The 18,824-nt window shown below is 41.0% G+C and overlaps 2 protein-coding genes across 3 annotated transcripts; one reads left to right on the top strand and one right to left on the bottom strand.

The window, feature by feature from the left end:
• The first annotated feature begins 4,447 nt into the window (after positions 1–4,447).
• Positions 4,448–10,495, top strand: eci1 (enoyl-CoA delta isomerase 1). Its single transcript, XM_004071857.4, has 7 exons — positions 4,448–4,579; positions 6,893–7,000; positions 7,893–8,020; positions 9,060–9,206; positions 9,286–9,407; positions 9,480–9,658; positions 10,073–10,495. Exons 1-7 carry the CDS (start codon positions 4,537–4,539, stop codon positions 10,237–10,239), a joined length of 894 nt encoding a protein of 297 aa, XP_004071905.1. The 5' UTR covers positions 4,448–4,536; the 3' UTR covers positions 10,240–10,495.
• An 80-nt stretch (positions 10,496–10,575) lies between these two features.
• Positions 10,576–17,512, bottom strand: LOC101169858 (deoxyribonuclease-1). 2 transcript variants are annotated; one of them, XM_004071856.3, is made up of 9 exons: positions 17,426–17,512; positions 16,083–16,221; positions 15,691–15,779; positions 15,521–15,601; positions 12,432–12,547; positions 12,193–12,305; positions 11,963–12,117; positions 11,796–11,889; positions 10,576–10,683 (listed from the first exon to the last, which is right to left on the bottom strand). In XM_004071856.3, exons 2-9 carry the CDS (start codon positions 16,218–16,220, stop codon positions 10,633–10,635), a joined length of 837 nt encoding a protein of 278 aa, XP_004071904.1. In that variant the 5' UTR covers position 16,221; positions 17,426–17,512; the 3' UTR covers positions 10,576–10,632. The 2 variants fall into 2 exon arrangements, with proteins under 2 accessions (XP_004071904.1, XP_023813542.1); XM_023957774.1 differs by lacking the exon at positions 17,426–17,512 and adding an exon at positions 16,627–16,736.
• Between the last annotated feature and the right edge of the window lie 1,312 nt (positions 17,513–18,824).

Genomic DNA, 18,824 nt, shown 5'->3' with positions numbered 1-18,824 from the left:
ATTTGTGATCTTCACTGGTGTCCATGGATTACATGAAATCTTTCCACCTTTATCCACCTTTGTCATGGTAGGAAGAACACGTCAATGGAAGTATCGGGTCATGTGGACCCCCACAAGATTGCACAAGGGCTAGTCAGACACCAATTTTTTGTGTCCCAAGCCTCAGACCTTCTGGACCAACATTTTCACACACCTGTCTGATGGATCAAAATGTCCCCAAAGCCAATTCTCATTGTATTTGGTGTCTCTCCTCAGTCAAAAGACCTGGGACGTGCACAAGAATGTTTAATTTCATGCAGACTGATCATTGCAAAGAAACTTATTATGTAACTGTGGAAAGGCAAAGACATTCCCTCTCTAAAAATCAGATCTTAATACTCTTCATCTTGAGAAAATAAGACACACCATTCATGACAGTACAGAAAACTTTGAAAAGATTTGGCAAACATTTATATCTTTTCTTGGAGATGCTTAATGTGTGCAGATAAGTGGGTAATGGTTTGGAATGGGTAAAAAAGGTTTATTTGTATTGACTTTTATCAGTTTTTGTTGGTATTGTTGTGTTGCAGGAAAAAAAAAGAAGAAAGCATATAAACTTTGTCAAATCTGTATGAACATACTATTGAATGCTTTCGATAAAAATATTTGAAACAGCCACCAATTGTGCAAGTTCTCCCACTTAAAAAAGATCCAGGAAATCCCATTGTCTGATTTTTAAAGAGTTTCTTTTGTAGGTGACCAAATACTCATTTTCTTATAAATTCTTTAAAATCAGACTGTGGAATTTTCTGGATTGTTTTTTCTCATTTTGTCTTTCATAGTTGAGGTAAACCTGTGATGCAAATTGCAGGCCTCTCTCATCTTGACTGAATACTTTCTTGCCCCACTGTCCAGAAATGTCCTTCATCCTGCGAAAAAGTCCTGAGAAGATGTTAAAAACAACAAAAACATCATTTCCATGGGTAGGTCTTTAACAGCAGTTTGCCACAAATAACATTTTATTACTTCTTTAGTCGGCTTTCTGATCCAGCTGCAGAGGTTTTTACAGAACCGAGTCTTCCTGTGGACCATGGAGGTTAAGTTGGACTTTATTTAGACGCTTTAATCATCTTCAATCTGCAGAGAAATGCAGCCTTCTCTTTCAAAGTAAATAAGCAGATGCCCATTCTAAGCAGGTGGTTTAGTTTCTAGATGTCCCTGTTCTGTTTCTGCCAGTTTGTTTTCATGTTTCTTTGTTCATTCTCTGCTCGGAAGGAACATTGCTTTGACTTTTCTGCCCTAATCGGACATCTTCTTTGTCATTTTCCTTTAACAACCCTCCCATTCTGCCTGCACTCGACCCAGAAACTAGGAACGCCGCTGAATTACCTTTCTGAGTTCCCTGCGCCGTTTCTTCAGACGGCTGTTTTCTTGCCGACACGTTTCCCCGTTAGTGAGCAGACCTTCTGCTTTATTTCTTTGTTTTTACATCCTAAAACTCAGCAGATGATTCCTCTGAAAATGTGAACATATTTTGCTTTGTTGTTTTTAATCCACTTTCGCTTCCAGCTGTGTGGGTTTTTTTTCCACTCCTAAAATGTTTTTCCTTCTGAAATTGTTCATGTCCACCATTTTAAAATGTGGAGTTAAATCCCACTGATGGAAAATTTAAGGGTAACCTTCAAAACTCATGCTAATGTTATTTAGACTATTCTTCAGATAAAGCTTTACATAAACATTTCACAGCTCAGGACCAAAGTTTTTTATCCAGACAGGTTTTTTTCACAGTGGAAACCCTCCTCTCTGGTTGCAATGTTTTACTACAATCTTTCCATATTTTATTCAATCCATAATGCTTTATTTACGGGTTTATGGTCAAATGTTTACCTTGGTGCTTTTGTCATATAGGGCTTGAATGGTAACGCTTTCTTTTACAGTACAGTACTTACAGTGTATTTAAGGCGTATTTACATGGTACTTATTGTGTAACTACTGGGTACTTTCAGGGTATGTACATGGTACTTTTTATGGAATCTACTGGGTACTTACAGTGTGTTTACATGGTACTTTTTTGTGTCTTGAATATATATGTGCATGTTTTTGACATTGAACTGAACTTATTTTGGGTTGCTCACTCACCTAATTTAGCTTTTTTATTTGTCCATTTCCTTGAACTTGCTGAATGCTTCATTGTAAGCAGCTGAAACCTGAATCATCACACCTCCACCACCGTGCTGGAGAACTGATGCTTCTGCTGATAAGCCAGTGTGTTTCAGACTTTTTTTTTTTTAGCCATTCTCTACTTTTTCCTTGATAAAATTCCCAAGGAACACCACCAACCAAAAAAAGAAAAAGAAACTCAGTAGTCTGTATTAAAAATGAACATTCACATTCTTATCATAGTAGTTTAAATAAGAATCAAATAAACACAAAGAAAAAAGTCTTTCTTGATCCGTCATATTCCTAAATACTAATGAATACTAATGATGATGGTAAATTTTTCTTAGACCGATTAGAGGAAAATGAATATTTCTCGCACGCCTGGCCATCCCTCACAGCACAGTGGTGTATCACAGCACACATGTTCAAAAGCATTGTGGTAAACTATAAAGTAAAGGTCACAAGCATCTGAATGTGGGTTTATTTGTAGGTCTTTTTGTTTAATCCAATGCAGCTTCTGGAAACATTTTTCCACAGAACTGAGCAGTAGTAAAGTCAAATGTTGCTCACCATCCAACCATCTTCTAAACCCAAGTAACGCGTTCAGGGTCGCGGGGACGCTGGAGCCTATCCCAGGCTACAGTTCAGCAGTCATCACAAGACTACACACACATTCACTTACAGACAGGGACTACCAGTATTCAGATCCATCATTTAACCCATGAAGCATGTTTTTGGGCTGTGCAGGAATCTGCAGAAAACATGCGTGAGGAGCATATGCAAACTCCAAACAGACAGGTATTGGGATTTGAACCAGCACCTTCCTGCTGTGAGGTAAGAGTGGTAACCACTATACCACCATACAGCCCCTAATTTCATCTTTAACAAAGAGTTTTAGCTCTAAAGTTAACTCACACATTTTTAGTTTTGGTGTGCAACCTCATGCAGCTCTTTTGTCCCTTCTTCCCTCTTTGGCTTTGAAAAAAATAAGCAAACAATTTCAATAAATATTGGGTTTATTTTGGTTGATTTGTTTTCATTAATACATTCTTTATCGTTTATTTTTAGCCTTTTAACATGTTAAATAACTACCATCCGAGTCATCTATTATTAAATAATCTTAAAGCAAATATTTCCTTATCTTCTGCTGCACACCAGTGTCTAGTTGATTTTACATGTCTAGATTTTTTAATTGGACTTTACACCAATATTTTCATAATCTAATTTGATGTTAAAAGGAGGCAAAAAGATGACCAGTCTTATAAAACACCCATTGGACTTTTTTGCATTTTTAATTTGTGTTTATCTGCTGCAGGAGGATCTTATTAGACACAGGATGTGTTTTATTTTGAAAAGAACTTGCTTCTGATAATATTTTTACATATAGAAAAATATAACACAGTTATTGTTAATATTTAAAAGCTACATTTTATAAATGATGGGCTTATAGCTACAAAAGCATCCATCAAGTGTGTTTGGATGATGTGGGACGGCTCTTGTGTGGTGTCGGTCTGTAGGAAAGTGGACCAAATGGCTCCTTTAGCATTAAAGGCCTCGGACCACAGCTTTAGCTAATCTAACTTTGACCACCCAACTTTACAGTTTTTACACCACACTGTCATGAATAATATTTCCTCTGGGTTTATTGGGTTCAGACTTCCAGGGAGTTTGCATCGACTAACTTGTCTGCCTGCAGATGTTTCAGTACTGTGTCATTCATAGATCATACTAGATGGTCACATCTTCTGCTTCTGCTGGTTTATTCTCGTTCTTCTATTTAAATTAAGTTTTCTTCTCCTCTGTCACCCTTTGGCTCCTCAGTACAAGGATTACACCAAAATCCTTGATTTAATCTGTTTTTATTTGTTTAGAATTAAGTTGTTAATTTCAAAATGTGTTGTATTGGGAAATAAACAATTTGATTATGACAAAACTAAATTCTTTATTTAAATTACTTTTTTTTCTGTATTTATCTCTTTGATATTTGTTCTAGTGCAGCAACTTGAGACTATGTTGGTTGTGAATTGGCCAAAATTGTAAATTGAAGCCAACTGGTTGAGAGAACGTCATTTAGGAAAGACCTTTCATTCAGAGGCACAGTAGTAAACAGCTTGTGTTGTCATTTTGTATTTATTTGCAAACAAGGAAATTCCATTTAAAGTTTCATTATATTTTTTCTCTTATTTTATAATAATAATAATATTTATAAATGCATTTAAAAATAATATTTAAAAAAACTAGTTGAATTTCAAAATGGTCTGGTTTGTTGCTGCTTCTCCTGGGCGGTAGGGGGCAGTGCTGCGTCACAGGATGCAGTGAAGCGCCTGGAGCTGGAGCAGAGGAAGAGGAGCGGCACCCCAAACCAGGAGGACGAAGAGCCGCTGCTCTTTCCACACAATGTCCCTCAGAGCGGCTACGCGCGTGACCCGCAGCCTTTCAGGTAGGAAGGGACCCCGCGTGCAGCGCGGCCTCGCGCTCCTCCGATCCACAAAAGCCTGAGAAGCGAGCGGGACAAAAGTAGAGCAAAGGTTACGGTCACGTCCGACCCCCTGTTGGGTGACGCGAGCGCGCGCGCACTTTCTGCTAATTACTTCACATTGATCATTTGGGGGCGTGGTCAATCAAAGGCATTATTGGCGCTCCTTTAATGAGCTTTCACCTGAAGACAGCAGAGAGTTATTGATTACCACAGCAGTTAATGACGACGTTTCATTAAAGCGGTTCCTTTGATCCAGTTTAGTTACATCATTTCAAAATAAAACCATCTTTATGGAGCTGAAGGTAAACAAATCTGTGTGGAGTCAGTTTATGAAATAATCCAAACAGCTTTAAATAATCCATCAAATGTATTTAATGATCTGAAATTATCTTAAAAATAAACGAAAGACAATAGAAATTCTAAAAAATAAAAATCATATGCTTGTAATATTAAAGAACATTATTCAATTTCCTTAGTTTTATTCTTTGTTATGCTCAGTTATTTAATGTACTTTATTCAAATTTGCAGAGTTATTCTGGATAAAGGGAGAAAATCTTACTTTATGCTGTTAATGGTTTTGCTTTAAAGTTATGTGAAAAATTAAAGTCAATAAATAAACCAATAATACATTAAAAAGGGAATTCAAAGTTTAAGGTGGACTAGATAATTTTTTTTAAAGAGATCATTGAAACCATAAAGATTAAAGGTCAGTATTTATTAATGTATTCAACTTTAGCTGCATTTATTCACCTTTATGTTAACATCAGAAGAACATTCAAATATCTGCATTCTGCTCTGTCAAAGCCTTTGTCTTCCTGCCTTTTTGGAAGAAAGACGTGACTTAAGGTGGCGTGGAACGTGGTGGATCATCCGACGTAGAACGGGTTCTGCTGTTCAGGTCTGTCCTACCAGAACTGCAGAACCCGTGTAAACAGGTCTAGGCTTCCCGCTGGCGTCTTCATCCTCCTGTCCTCCTGACTCACTCGTCTGGTCTCACCGGTGGCGCCGCCGCCGCAGAGCAGGACAACCTCTCTATTTTGGAACACTTGCCCACATCTGATATCTGAACCAGATTTTATTTTGGAAACCTATTTATTATTTAAACTGTTTAAACTATTTATTAATTAAATCTACATTTCCATTTTGTGACCGTTCTATTTAAAGAACGTCTTTTCTGGTAGGTTCAATACAATAACTCATAATTTATTTGTGTATATTCAAATTTCTTTCTGAATAAGTCCCTTAAAGTTCAAAGTTTTTCAGAACCAAACTAAATACTTGGATGTCAAATTTGATCTGAACCAGAACGTTTTTCTTTTTCATCTTGTCACTTTACTTTATATACTGTCTTTAAAACCCCACCATATATATGCTTTTATTTTGTTAATGTTTTCTATTTTAATTTTACTGTATTGTTTCATTTTTTTACACAATCATGTCTTCTCCAGCTGTCTATAGTGTCTTCATTTACAAATTTATTTATTTCACTACACGCCTTTTATTTCTGCTACAAATTTTATTGATATTTATTGGTAATTGTTTTTTTTTTCATCTGATCTGAATATTTTTATTCTATCATTAGAAACTCCTTTTTGATGTTTACACGTCAGTCTAGGGCCGCACGATGTGAGGAAAACTCGCGATATGCGATATTAGTGATCAATATTGCTATGACGATATAACTTGCGATAAATGAACAAATAGCAAAAACAGCAAAAATATTTTCATTTCACTGCAAAAGTTTAATTTAAATATGAGTCAAAATAAGTTAAATTATTCTCCAAATGACCCTCGTCCAATTAGGAGGGCAACGTCTAGCATAACAGCTCCATCCGCTTGGTCAAATGCATAAAGGGATTAATTCAGTTCATTAAATAGATCAAGTTTGTTTTAGCACATTTAAGATTTATTAAAGGTTTATCATTTAAGGCACATTTATTGCAATTTTGGCTAACTTTTGCGATACGGATATTGCACAGCTTGAAATCACGATAACGATAAATTTGCGGTTCGTGGCGCTGCAGTCGCTCGCCGTTTCTCGCCTTTCATGCATGTGATCTGCTGAGTCAACTTGTCCAAATTGGTGGAGGGTTGCGTTCTTCCTGGACTGCATTTTTAGGCTGCTTGCGACAAGGGCCGTCCAAATCCAACGACTCCTTCAAATTCACATCCGGCCTCGCCGCTCGACGAAGGACGCGGCCGTTGAAGGACACGCCCATGGTTGTCTGGTCTGTAGAAATGCTGACTCACTGTTGTGTTTCTGCTTCCATTAAGGTCTTCTCCCCCGCTGGGGCCATGGCCAAGCGCCTCCCCTCCTCTTCAGCCAGCAGAGAAACAACTCCACCTCTCCAAAGATCAGGGTGGAGTTCAACCCCACCTCAGGTGAGGACTGTGTGTGACCGTCTGCATTTAGTGACATAATAATTATTATCCTCTCATGACGGTCACTCTACAAATACAACTAACCAAAGAGAGTCTGACGATGGGAAACCTGAACAGCTGTGGTGGAGCGGGCGAAAAACACGGTCTTTATTCTATAGATCCATTTCTCAGATGGAGAACAGAGATTTTAAGCCTTTATATTTAGCCGACCCCAGTGACGTCCGGTGAGGTTGATGGCTGGTGAGGCACCGACTCCTCTGGAGTCAGATTTACAATGAATGAACTGAATATTTCACTGTTCATCCAACAGCAGGTAACAGCTTATAAGATATACACAAGAACATATTTATCCTACAGAGAATGTCTTCTATAGACACTCTTCCTGACACTACCCTCCTCATTTACCGGGCTTTGGACCGGCACAAGCAGGACATGGGTTTGAGCCCGGCTGCAATGATCCTTTTAGTCTTTTTCTTATTTTTGTCTGTCTATTTGTCCATCTGTCCTACAGTTTGTCTTTTATTGGTTATTTTAGTTTTTTCTATCTTTATTTTTTTTGTGTGTGAATTTTTTTGGAATGACCATTTCCTTAGTTAATTTTAGGTAGATGTGAGCCATCACGTTGGGGGGGAGGACTGTCATTGGGGAGAGGGGGCCAGTGACCCCCTTGCCCATGCCAGTATCCGGCCCTGGCGGCACCTTCAAAGCACAAATCTGTACCCTAATGATCTGTCCTGTTTGCCTGCTTGTGTCAGTTCCACAGCTAACATGTTCACCCAAACCGTCACTTTCTGGGTTTCAGACCTAAAGACACTCTGACGTCCACCTGGAGCCTGGAGAACATCAGTTCCCCGTCTCTGAAACCCTCTCTTTGAACCCGCTGTGTCTGCAGGCGTGGCCGTGATGCACATGCAGAGTCCTCCGGTCAACAGTCTCAGCCTGGATTTCCTCACAGAGTTCTGCATCGGCCTGGAGAAGCTGGAGATGGATAAGGGCTGCCGAGGCCTCATCATCACCTCCGTACGAAGCCGCACCCATGCAGGCGGCCGTTCGGCTCTGCTTCCCCACAAACTCCACTGGTCATGTTTGGGAGGAAAAAACAAACATCTGAAGTTGCAGTTAATTGATCCACAACTTCATAACATTTAAAGTTTTATTGTTAATTAGCGGAAACACAAACGAAAATGTCAACATTTCTCAGAACATGCCCATATCATCATTGCTCCACCACCATGCTTGCCAGTTCTAAAGCAGTTTCATGGTGTCACCAATGGTGTTAAAGAGGACTTTAGCATGAAATATGTATTTTTATTACATTTTTTATCATGCAGTTGGGGCTGCTATAAGCCCCTCCCACATCTTCAGGCCCCACCCCTCCTAAATTAAGAGCCACCAACGCATTTGTAGCATTTATAGACCTCAAGCTGCACAAACCTTAAGTCTTCTATTCCACAAAGTATTGGGGCCTCCAAAAAAGAAGATAAATGATTGGAAACTTGAATCAGGGTAAAAAATAATAATGAACTATAATAAAGTTGTACAATATTTTTAACAAAATTTTACAATTAAAAAAAATTAAAGCTGTTAATTTAGATTTTAGCATAACTTTTTTTGGAGAAAGCTTGCAAGGCTTTTACTTTGTAAAATAACTTTTTTTTCCCTAACAATTCAACTTTATTCTCAAACTTTTTTGTAAAAAATCTTCACTTTTGTTTCATAACTTTGACGTAATTCTTGTGAAATTGAATTAGAATTTTCTCAAAATGTTATGACTATTATGTGTTAAAATGTTTACATTTTCTCACAATAGTACGACTTTATTCTCGTAAAATTCAACCTTTTCACAAAATATGACTACTTTTTTTTCTTTTGGCTTTTTTTTTCTTTCCTGCTACGGTAATTTATTCTGGTGGAAAAATTTTAGGACTTTAAAAAGTATAACTTTTTTTTCCCCCCAAAATGTGTCTTTTTTCCTTCTAGTTTTGATACTTCCTTTTGTAAATTTTGGACTGTTTTCACACGCTTTGAGACGCTTCTTGTGGTGGTGTTTGTGGTCCAGAGCCAGCCGAAGGTCTTCTCCGCCGGCCTGGACATCCTGGAGATGTACGGGAAGAGTCCGGAGCGCTGCGGAGAGTTCTGGAAGGCCGTGCAGGAGATGTGGCTGAAGTTGTACGGCTCCGACATGATCACCATAGCGGCGATCAATGTACGTATGGACCGGCTTCCTCCTCCATCCCTGCTGCTGAAAAAGCCCCCGTTTGAAGCCCCCTTCCTGCCTTTAATAGGGCTCCAGTCCTGCAGGGGGCTGTTTAATGGCTCTGACCTGCGACTACAGGATCATGGCAGATCAGCCTCGCTACACCATCGGTCTGAATGAGACGCTGCTCGGCATCGTCGCGCCGTTTTGGTAAAAAAAATGAAAGGGTTGTTGAGTCGTGAAGGAAAGACTAAAGGAAATAATGGCTTTTGGATTCTGCAGGTTCAAAGACACCATGGCCAACACGGTGGGCCACAGGACCACGGAGATGGCGCTGCAGCTCGGACTGCTCTACGACCCCTCGGAGGCCCTGAACGTTGGGCTGGTGGACCAGCTGGTTCCTGAAGATCAGATCCTCAGCGCCGCCACACAGACCATGACCAAGTGGCTGGCTATCCCAGGTACTGCTTCACACTTCTGCATCTTCAGGTGATGCTTTCAAATGTGTTTGGGGTTCTTTTGGAGAGATTCCTGCAGGTAAAAGACGTTTTAAATGATAGTTTTTCTTCTTGTTTTCACCCATTAGATTAATACAGTTCAATATTCAGAGCGTTGGCAGTTCTGACCAACTGTTTAGCTCCAGCTTTGCTTTGGAGATCAGAGTCAAAGATCTGAAGAAGAGCTGGTTTTGGTGGAGGACGAGCAATCTTTTCCTTTTTTATTTTTGTTTGATTCATTTTCTTTGTGAAACGCTAACTGCCTTCCTGCACCGTCAGCCGTACGAGCGGCGTCTCAATACCACATGACGGAGAAAACCACCTTCAGGCTCCCCAAAGCAAAGCTCCAATCTGACTGCTGGTTCCCTCCCTTCGCAGACCACGCCCGGCAGATCACCAAGTCCATGATGAGGAAGCCCACCATCGACAGGCTGACGTCCAACAGAGAAGCTGACATCCAGAACTTTGTCAACTTCATCACCAAGGACTCCATCCAGAAATCTCTGCGCGCGTATCTGGAGATTCTCAAAAAGAAGAAGACTTAGAGGGAACTCTGAACTCCGCGTTTTCTTCTCGTCCGGAGGTCTTTGAATGCAGCACTTAGCATCTACGTTCATCAGGCAGCATCAGTGACATCCATTTGGGTGAACATGTTTGTTGTCTGCCTTTACTGCAGCTTAGTCCAGAGATGTTTGTGAAAGTCAACAGTTTAAGTGCCTGTTTTCACTGGACTTTGACCACCTGGTTGTAAGTCTGACCTGTTTTCTGTCTTTTTTCTTAATAAAGAGTCAGATCCAAACCGTGAGTGAAGCAGAGTTCATGCTGACGCTCTTCAAAATGAAATACTGCGATGTGCAGAAAGACGACCAGAAAGTCTTGGCTGTAAAGATGGTTGATGTTTATTTCACTGGTAACTGTTGGATGAAAGGTCGTCCGTTTCAGGAGCTCAGTTTCACCTCCACGGGGAAATGATCGCTGACATCCAGAGCCTGAAAGACACAAACTGGAGTCGGTTCCACAAACGGATGCAGGTTCAGCATAAGCAGCCTGCTAGAACTCACGTCACTGACCTTTAACTGCGTTTCAGCAGAACTGGAAATGTTGAGAGGTTTTGGAAAACCTAAATGTTCACCTTAGAAAAGTTGTGTGTGCAACATTTAAAGTCAGGGACGTAGTCATCATCCTCACCTGTTGTTGTCATGAAATGTATACAAATACTAAAACAAATGTGTCGCCTAATCTGTACCAAAAATGCAATTTATATATACATGATTCTAATCATTTTCTATCCTCAGAATTGCTGTATTTTGCACATTTCCTGTTCGGTTACATGTGCTGCAGTACCGAGCTCTGCCTGGTTTATGCACGTGCCTTTAGATCACTCAGCGCTTCCTGTTTTAACTTTATCTTTGAAAAACTGTCACACATTTTAGACATTATTATAGCATGTCCTCACGTTTCCATTTACAGGTGATGTATCTCGCGTTCTTTGTTCGTTTAACGTTCAGAACCTAATGTTGCACGGAAAAGCCAAGATGAAGCAGCAAGCAACTCGGCCTCAATGTAGCGGCTGCATGCGAGCTCACGTTTGTTCTTCAGGTGTTGCTACTAAGGTTCAATAAGAGTCTCAGACCATTGACTGCAAATCCATCCGTCATCTGAACAAGCTGCATCCCTTTTTTTTTGGGGGGGGGTCACAGGGGGTTGCTGGAGCCTATCCTGGCTATGACACCCTGAACAGGTCACCAGTCAGGGCCGCACGACCACAGAGAAACCTCACACATGCAAGCCCCTACTGGGATTTGAACCAGAGGCTTTTTCGCTGTCAGGCAAGCGTGCTACCCGCCACGCCAAAGCAGGAACTTTCAATCTATGGCTTATCGGCAGAAGCACCCACTGTCCAGCATGGTGGCGGCGGTGTGATAATTGGAAATTTGGTTGCTTGATAAGAAGAATGTGCCAGGAAGAAAATGATGAAGTCAGGGAAAGATGAAGGAACTTTTGCGGGTGAAAATCTAAGGAGCTGAACTTTGTTTGAAAAAATGTTTGGATTTATTAACTGTTTTTATTTGGTAAAAATAATCACCAAGAGAGTTTTTACCAGACTGTGGCTGAGTTTCAAGTCCGCCATGAAGTCGTAGACCTGCGCACTGCCCTGCACCACGGCCTTCATCATGTCAGCTGTGACCACGATCCTGCAGACACAGAACACCACGAGTGGATCTGATGGTCCTGCAGGCCGTCGCCACCGGCAGGCCGTCCTCCTACCTGTCGTAGGGACAGACGGTGGTGGTTACAGTGGTGTCCGCGGAATCTGGGATCAGCCAGTGGAAGCTCTTATCGGTGAAAAGGCGGATCTGCTCCCAATCCGAGCCCGCCACGTAGCTACAGCCGGAGTTGAAGTCGCCCAGTAGGACAATGTTCTGCCAACAGTCAGAGCAAAGGTCAGCCAACCTCTCTCAACTTTCTCCAGGAAACGTCCAGACTCAGAGACTGACGTTGGTGCTCCAGCGAGAACGGACATCAGTGACCACATCGTACAGAGCATCCACTTCCTGCACGGCCGAGTCTGGAGAGGTGTGCTGAGGAACCAAAGCAAAGCTGGCGGCGGCTGCAAAACAGCAAGAACGTTCCTGACATCAACCCAGACCAAGGAACGTCACACTCTCACGAAAGCATTGTCCTAACTGAAGGTATGACTGAAAAGAGGAGAGCAGCACTCTCCTGCTGAGCGTACCGCTGAGTTTGGAGGAGAACATGACCACGAACGGCTCCCTGTTGAAGGTGTCGGTTCCGCAGGACTCACAGCCATCATCGTAGGTGTAGCTCTTCACCACAGACGCCGCCTGCGTCCTGCAGACAGACCCGTGCATTCAATCATCCTGTTTTTCTAAGAATACCTGAATTTGTTTAGAAAAAGAAAAAAAAAAGACTCATTTTTGGGCTATTTCACTGAAAACACAAGTTCCTCCTCTGGATTTTAATTAATAACTAGTAGAACAATTACCAACTTTGAGGAGAACAGCATCTGAGGATTAAATCTTAAAACATGGGCAGGAGAGAACAGCCGGAGAGCTGTGAGGGGGAGGAAGAGGAGGTGGATTTAATCAGGAAAAACTGTCTGAAAACACAAAACACGTGCAACAAATTAAAACAACAGAAACCACAAACAGCAGGAAGGAACAGGAGCTTTGCAACCACAAGGGAAAAAAATCACAAAAGTGGAGTGCTTGAAGAAACATAAGAGTCAACACAATGAAGATGAACAGAAAAAAAGAAGCCAGGATAAACAAAACCCAAGATTGTGACCAAAAAAACACATTTTAGCTCAGTTTTACAATTGAGAACCAAAGAATTCAGAGTAAATAATCGCAGGTGATGACGCCTTACTATTTCTAACCCTGTACAGCCCACTACATCAAAGAATTGACAGATAAATCACACTTTTTGCAATATAACTTATATAAATAGATATAAATTGTACTTATAATTATGAAACAATGGATGACTCAGTAAGTTTTTGCTCTCAGGTTGCATCAATCCTAACTTGAGTGTTTAGAGGGAAAAAAACTAATTTTCCCACTGTCTCATATTTAATCCACACATTTTTAAAATGGTCTAACTGTTTTATAAAGAATTCATTATCAGCAAATTGTGTATTCTTTCTGAACAGCAAGTAGTCATTTTACAAAAATGAATCACAACAGAAGAAGTAAACAAAACATTTTCCGTCAAAAGTGTTTTTGAGATTTCACAGAAGTAGCCATTTTTTAAACGACCAGGATAAGCCCTTCTTCTGCCCCTAGTGGAATGAAGATGAACTACAGGACAGGAAATCTAGACCAAGTTACGCTCTCGGCCCACTTTATTAGCTACACCTTCCCAGTCCCGATTGGGACCCCCTTTTATCTTCAGAACTGCCTTAATCCTTGGTGGCATCGATTCAACACGGTTCTGGAAACATTCCTCAGAGAGTTTGGTCCATGTTGACATGACAGCATCACACAATTGCTGCAGATTTATTGGGCTGAACATCCATGATGCTGGTCTCCCGTTCCACCACATCCCAAAGGTTCTCTATTGGGTTCTGGTGACTGTGGAGGCCGTTTGAGTCCAGAGAACTCATTGTCATGTTCTAGAGACCAGTCGGAGATGATTCCAGCTTTATGACATGGCGCCTTATCCTGCTGGAAGTAGCATCAGAAGATGGTCCACTGTGGTCAGAAAGGTATGGACACGGTCAGCAACAACACTCAGGTAGGCTGTGGCATTGGAACCATGCTAAACTGGTGCTAAGGGGCCCAAAGTGTGCCAAGAAAATAACCCCCACACCATGACACCACCACCACCAGCCTGAACCGTTGAGGATGGATCCATGCCTCCATGTTCTTCTGACCCTACCATCCGAATGTGGCAGCAGAAATGAAGACTCATAAGACCAGACAACGTTTTTCCATCTTCTATGGTCCATTTTTTGTTTTGTCTGTGTGAGTTGTAGCCTCAGTTTCCTGTTCTTAACTGAACAGCAGTGGTACCCGGTGTGGTCTTCTGCTGCTGTAGCCCATCTGCCTCCAGGTTGGACGTGTTGTGCTTTCAGAGATGCTCTCCTGTAGACCTCGGTTGGAACCAGTGGTTCTTTGAGTTCCTGTTGTCTTTCTATCAGATGGAATCAGTCTGGTCGTTCTCCTCTGATGTCAACAAGACATTTCTGCCCAAAGAACTGCCGCTCACTGGATATTTTCTCTTTTTCTAACTATTCTGTGTAAACCCCAGAGAGGGTTGTGGGTGAAAATCCCAGTAGATCAGCAGTTTCTGAAATCCTCAGACCAGCCCGTCTGGCACCAACAACCATGCCACGTTCAAAGTCCCTTCAATCACATTTCTTCTCCGTTCTGATCGCTTTGAACTGCAGCAGATTCTCTTGACCATGTCTACAGACCTAAAGGCACTGAGTTGCTGCAAGGTGATTGGCTGATTAGAAATGTTCATCTATTAGCAGTTGGACAGGTGTGCCTTAAAAAGTGGCCAGTGTGTGTATGTCCAACTGTCCAAGGAAAGTGGTGATCATGTTCGGGAGATAGGGGTCTCAGAAATGCTTAAGTCTCTGCGTTTAGAGTGTTTTATAAAGATGTGCCATAGCTGTGTTTTATTTTCATCTCTGGCTTGTTTGGTTTCATAAAGGACCTCGTCTCTTCTTCTGCTCCTCCAGCCTCACAGAAAAACCCCACAAGAAACGTCAGATGGAGGTCGCATCTCCACGGACTTACATCTCTTCAGTCAATTTCAAAAACCTGCTTTATCCAGTCACTGTGGAACATCAAACTCAGTGATAGTAACTGTAGGGAGGACAGAGTGTTTCTGTTTTCAACGTCTTCACAGAGAGAATAAAAAGCAAAAGCAGCTTGGAAATAAAAGACAGAAGCAGGAACAGACTTTTTTCCGTTGAATAACTAAGTTTTGCCTAAAAATATCATCATCTTCCCTTTTGGTTTTAGGATTTGGATTAAGAATCTCTTTGAAATGTTGGTTTTTAATATTTTTGATATTGAAAAAAAATTTTTTTTTTTGGTAAAGTGGTTTCTTGGTGACTTTAAATGGTTAAATACTTTGGCTTTGCAGCCAGAGTTCCCATTAACCTCAATCCTTGGGTTTCAAATGACCCGAGTCTTTTTTTTAAACCGCTAAAAGTTCCAGAAACATTGAAGACTTTTAGCCTTCAAGTATCAATAGTTTATGAAAAGATCTTCAGTTTTGACTTTAGTTATTTCTAAAACATTTTTAATAGAAAAGGTTGTTTGAGTGTTGATTTGTTGCAGCTGTGTTTACCTGTAGAGGAAGAGGTATCTCTCCTTGTAGGTGCTACGCCCCAAAGGCTCACTGACGATGTACCCAAACTCAGAAGAACCTCTGGAGGCACAGAGAGGGAATCAAAAACCTCCTTTTCTTCATCAAACCGCAGGATTCTCTGTGTTCGGTTTGAGCAAAGCCAGCCTTACTTGTTGACGTACTCCATCAATTTTGTGGTCGCTGAAAGGTCGACGTCTCTGACCTCCTGGATCAGAATGATGTCATAGCGATGGACAACCTGTGGAGGAACCATAAGTTCTGCTCAGGCGCTCCAAACTTCAGCTGGAACTGTTTCTATCAGTCTGTTTGTGAGAATGTATAGAAAGGAGCAATTTAACTCCAACAGAATAAAAGATTTGACAAAGTTTGAAACATCTCAAAGCGACATTTGCCTATGAAGTAAGTTCTGTTTCAGTTTTATGCAACTCTCACTCCTTTTTTCTTTAAAATTTCCATTTTAATCACGTTTTTTTCTTTTATTTTGAAGTGCTATAGCCTTTTTAGAAACCCAAAATAAAAAGGAAGGCCTGCTGCCGCAGACCGTGCTGATGATGTTCATCAGGGTTTCGTTGGAAGCTTTGGCGTCTCCGAAAGTCCTGATGTTGAAGGCCCCCAGCAGCAGGGAGGAGGACAGGTGCAGGAGGCCCGCAAAGAGCCCCGTGGTGCAAAGCCAGCGCATCCTGAGAGCCAGAGAGCGATGCAAACAGGTCAGTCTGAAGGTTCTCTGCATAGAAAACCCTCTGAGTTCATCATGTCACTCGTCGTCTTCAACTCAGACACTTCTGTCATTTTAAAGACCCACAAAATGATGTTTTTAGCCTGTTCTTGTAGCATTGTTTTGATGATGGAGGACATATATAAGAAAATTAAGCTCAAAAGTGCATTTCTGAGTATTTCTTTATACAAATCGTTGTGAACTGTGAGAAATTCTGTTTGAAAAAGAGCTTAGTTATGATGTAGGAAATTGTCCAAGTGAGAGGTTAATTTCCAAAGATCTGCTGCCGTTCTGCAGAAAATATGTCCTAGGTTGTTTTACTGTGGTAAAAAAAAAAAATTTAAAGTCAGGAAAAAGGGTTTGGACTGGCCTTGTCCCTACTGTGAAGCACGGCGGTGGAAGTGTAATGGTTTAGGTTTGTTTTTCAGCCAGTGGAGCTAAACAACAAATCTCCGGTCCTCAGGACTAGTTTCCAGCTGTTTTCCAGGTTTCTGCATCAGGTGTGTCCCTCCTATCAGAAGCCGAAGAACAGAAGCAGCAGGAAAAGGAGCAGGACACGGCCCCTGAGGGCTGAGATCGGAGACTAAAAGAGCTAATTTACTTCAGGGCGGCTGAAAGACAACAACTGAAATGTAGAGACGTGGAGTAAGTGCAGCTCCAGCTCTGTGACAGGAGCCGGCGAACCTTCTCAAACCGTATCAGACCATCATTACAAAGTCATTTTTGAGTCCGATGGTTAAAGAAGTTCATCCAAAACCTTTAAGAATGACTTGGTTTGGACAGCATCCCGTTTTCCACTAGAAGTCAATGGACGGGAGAAAGAGAAGAAGCCAGCACCTGCTCGGCTGGACATGTGGCAGCGTGACCCAACGGCACGCCGTCATCCAGGCTCTGCTCTGGACGCTATGGCTTTCAAGACTTTTGCAGACCTGCAGGTTATGGTATCCTGTCACCGTGGTTACGCCGCGACAGTGGGAGCAATTTCCAGAAAATAAAGATTAAAAAAAGGGCAGCTGGAAGTCAGGGTTTTCACGTCTGTTAGAGTTTGTCAAACTTTAACAAAAAGGTCCCAGAACTGTTTTCTGTTCTTTAACTGAGTTTTTAACACTGAACCGCTCATGCAAATCGAAGCTCCAACACAAGATTTTTTTAGAGAGAATGAGCCTTACCTGAACTGTTGAAGAAACCAGATCTGTAGACGGGAGGTCTCTGCTGGGGTCCACTGCTCAAGCCTTTTATTTGCCTCGTGTGACAAAAGCAGGTGGGAGGAGCCAGGAGCAAAGGTGTGCTGTGGGTGCAGAATGCTGGCTGCTGACCTTTAATGGGGTTTTAATGTGTTTCTGTCTGTGAAGATTCTCCATCATTCAGGTCAGCTTCTCGCAGGATTCTGTTACTCCAGCTTCATCCCGGAGACGTTTTGTTGCTTCGGTTCTGAAGAAGCGACTCTGATAAGCAGAGAAGCGTCTGAATACTTTGATACTCTGCAACATTCTTCCTATTTTGATAAAGACGGTTCAGAAAAAAGAAATGTTTATTTTAAAGACAACTGGAGACAAACCGTTCTTTCTGTGAGAAGTTCTTTTTTGCTTTTCCAGAAATGTGAATATTACAAAGTTTATTTTCTCTTTGACTTCAACAAGTGAGCACAGAATTGGTTTTTCAAGCTCTTCAAAGCCAGGTTTGAGTTCTGAATTGGAATTAAGTCTATTTTTCAATCAAAAAATTATTTTTCTGAATTCTTTATTTGTCTTAATCAAGCACGTTTTTCCTTTACTTGTGAAAAGTTTTTACTTTTGAAATGTATAATTAAAGAATTAGAGGCACAGTCTTTGTGTTATTAACTATTTGTACTGTTGTTGTCACAATGAAAACAGCTGTGATCAAATATCCTAGTGTGGCTGCAGAAACTATTGATCTGCAAATTTTAGATGTAAAAATACGGGAACCCCTTTGGATCAAATGTTGTCATGGAGACCATTTTCAGGACAACTTAGCAAATGTTTCTAGCCTTTTTTAAAAAAAATAAAACTTGCAAGAAATGTATGCAAAGTTTTCTTTTTTTGATAGGAGAAAATGTTTTTTCTCTCCAAACAGAACCAAAACCGTGTTTTGAACTATAAGCAGAAGATAAGCTGAGTATTTAGCAGATATGGGAAAGCAGCAGGTGGAGAACATTTTTGATAAAGAGAGTCCATTAAAGGACCGTGTGATGGAAAATTTCTACAGCTTTAATCTGCGAATTTTGAGGTTTTATTGACAAACTCTGACGCCTCTCAGCTCTGACCCTTCCTCTGTATAAAGTCATATAATCTATACCTATAAATAGAACAATCCATCTTTAAACAGCTGATGAGTGAGAACTTCACTGCTGGTTTCTCAGCTTGTTTTCTGTAGTTTTTCCTTGTCTGGCATGAAAAATGACAAAAGTGTGAAAGTAATTGGTTTAAAATTGTGTGTATGTATTTGTATGTATTTATTAAAGGGACAATGCATGCAACAAAAATACTGTGGAGTGCTCTAAAATACACTGTACATATGCAGGATTATAGCTTTGGCTCATTTTCATCC

This window comes from Oryzias latipes, chromosome 8, assembly GCF_002234675.1.
Source record: "Oryzias latipes chromosome 8, ASM223467v1".
Taxonomy (NCBI): Eukaryota; Metazoa; Chordata; class Actinopteri; order Beloniformes; family Adrianichthyidae; genus Oryzias; species Oryzias latipes.
This window is presented reverse-complemented; position numbering and strand designations above follow the sequence as displayed.

Bases quoted from the DNA above. Each gene is read 5' to 3' on its own strand.
- eci1 (XM_004071857.4), top strand. From the start codon at position 4,537: ATGTCCCTCAGAGCGGCTACGCGCGTGACCCGCAGCCTTTCAG. The intron at 7,001-7,892 runs GTGAGGACTGTG...CTGTGTCTGCAG, and splicing joins GGAGTTCAACCCCACCTCAG to GCGTGGCCGTGATGCACATG. The intron at 9,408-9,479 runs GTAAAAAAAATG...TGGATTCTGCAG, and splicing joins GGCATCGTCGCGCCGTTTTG to GTTCAAAGACACCATGGCCA.
- LOC101169858 (XM_004071856.3), bottom strand. From the start codon at position 16,220: ATGCGCTGGCTTTGCACCACGGGGCTCTTTGCGGGCCTCCTGCACCTG. The intron at 12,306-12,431 runs GTACGCTCAGCA...GCTGTTTTGCAG, and splicing joins GTTCTCCTCCAAACTCAGCG to CCGCCGCCAGCTTTGCTTTG. The intron at 12,118-12,192 runs GTCAGTCTCTGA...GACTGTTGGCAG, and splicing joins GTTCTCGCTGGAGCACCAAC to AACATTGTCCTACTGGGCGA.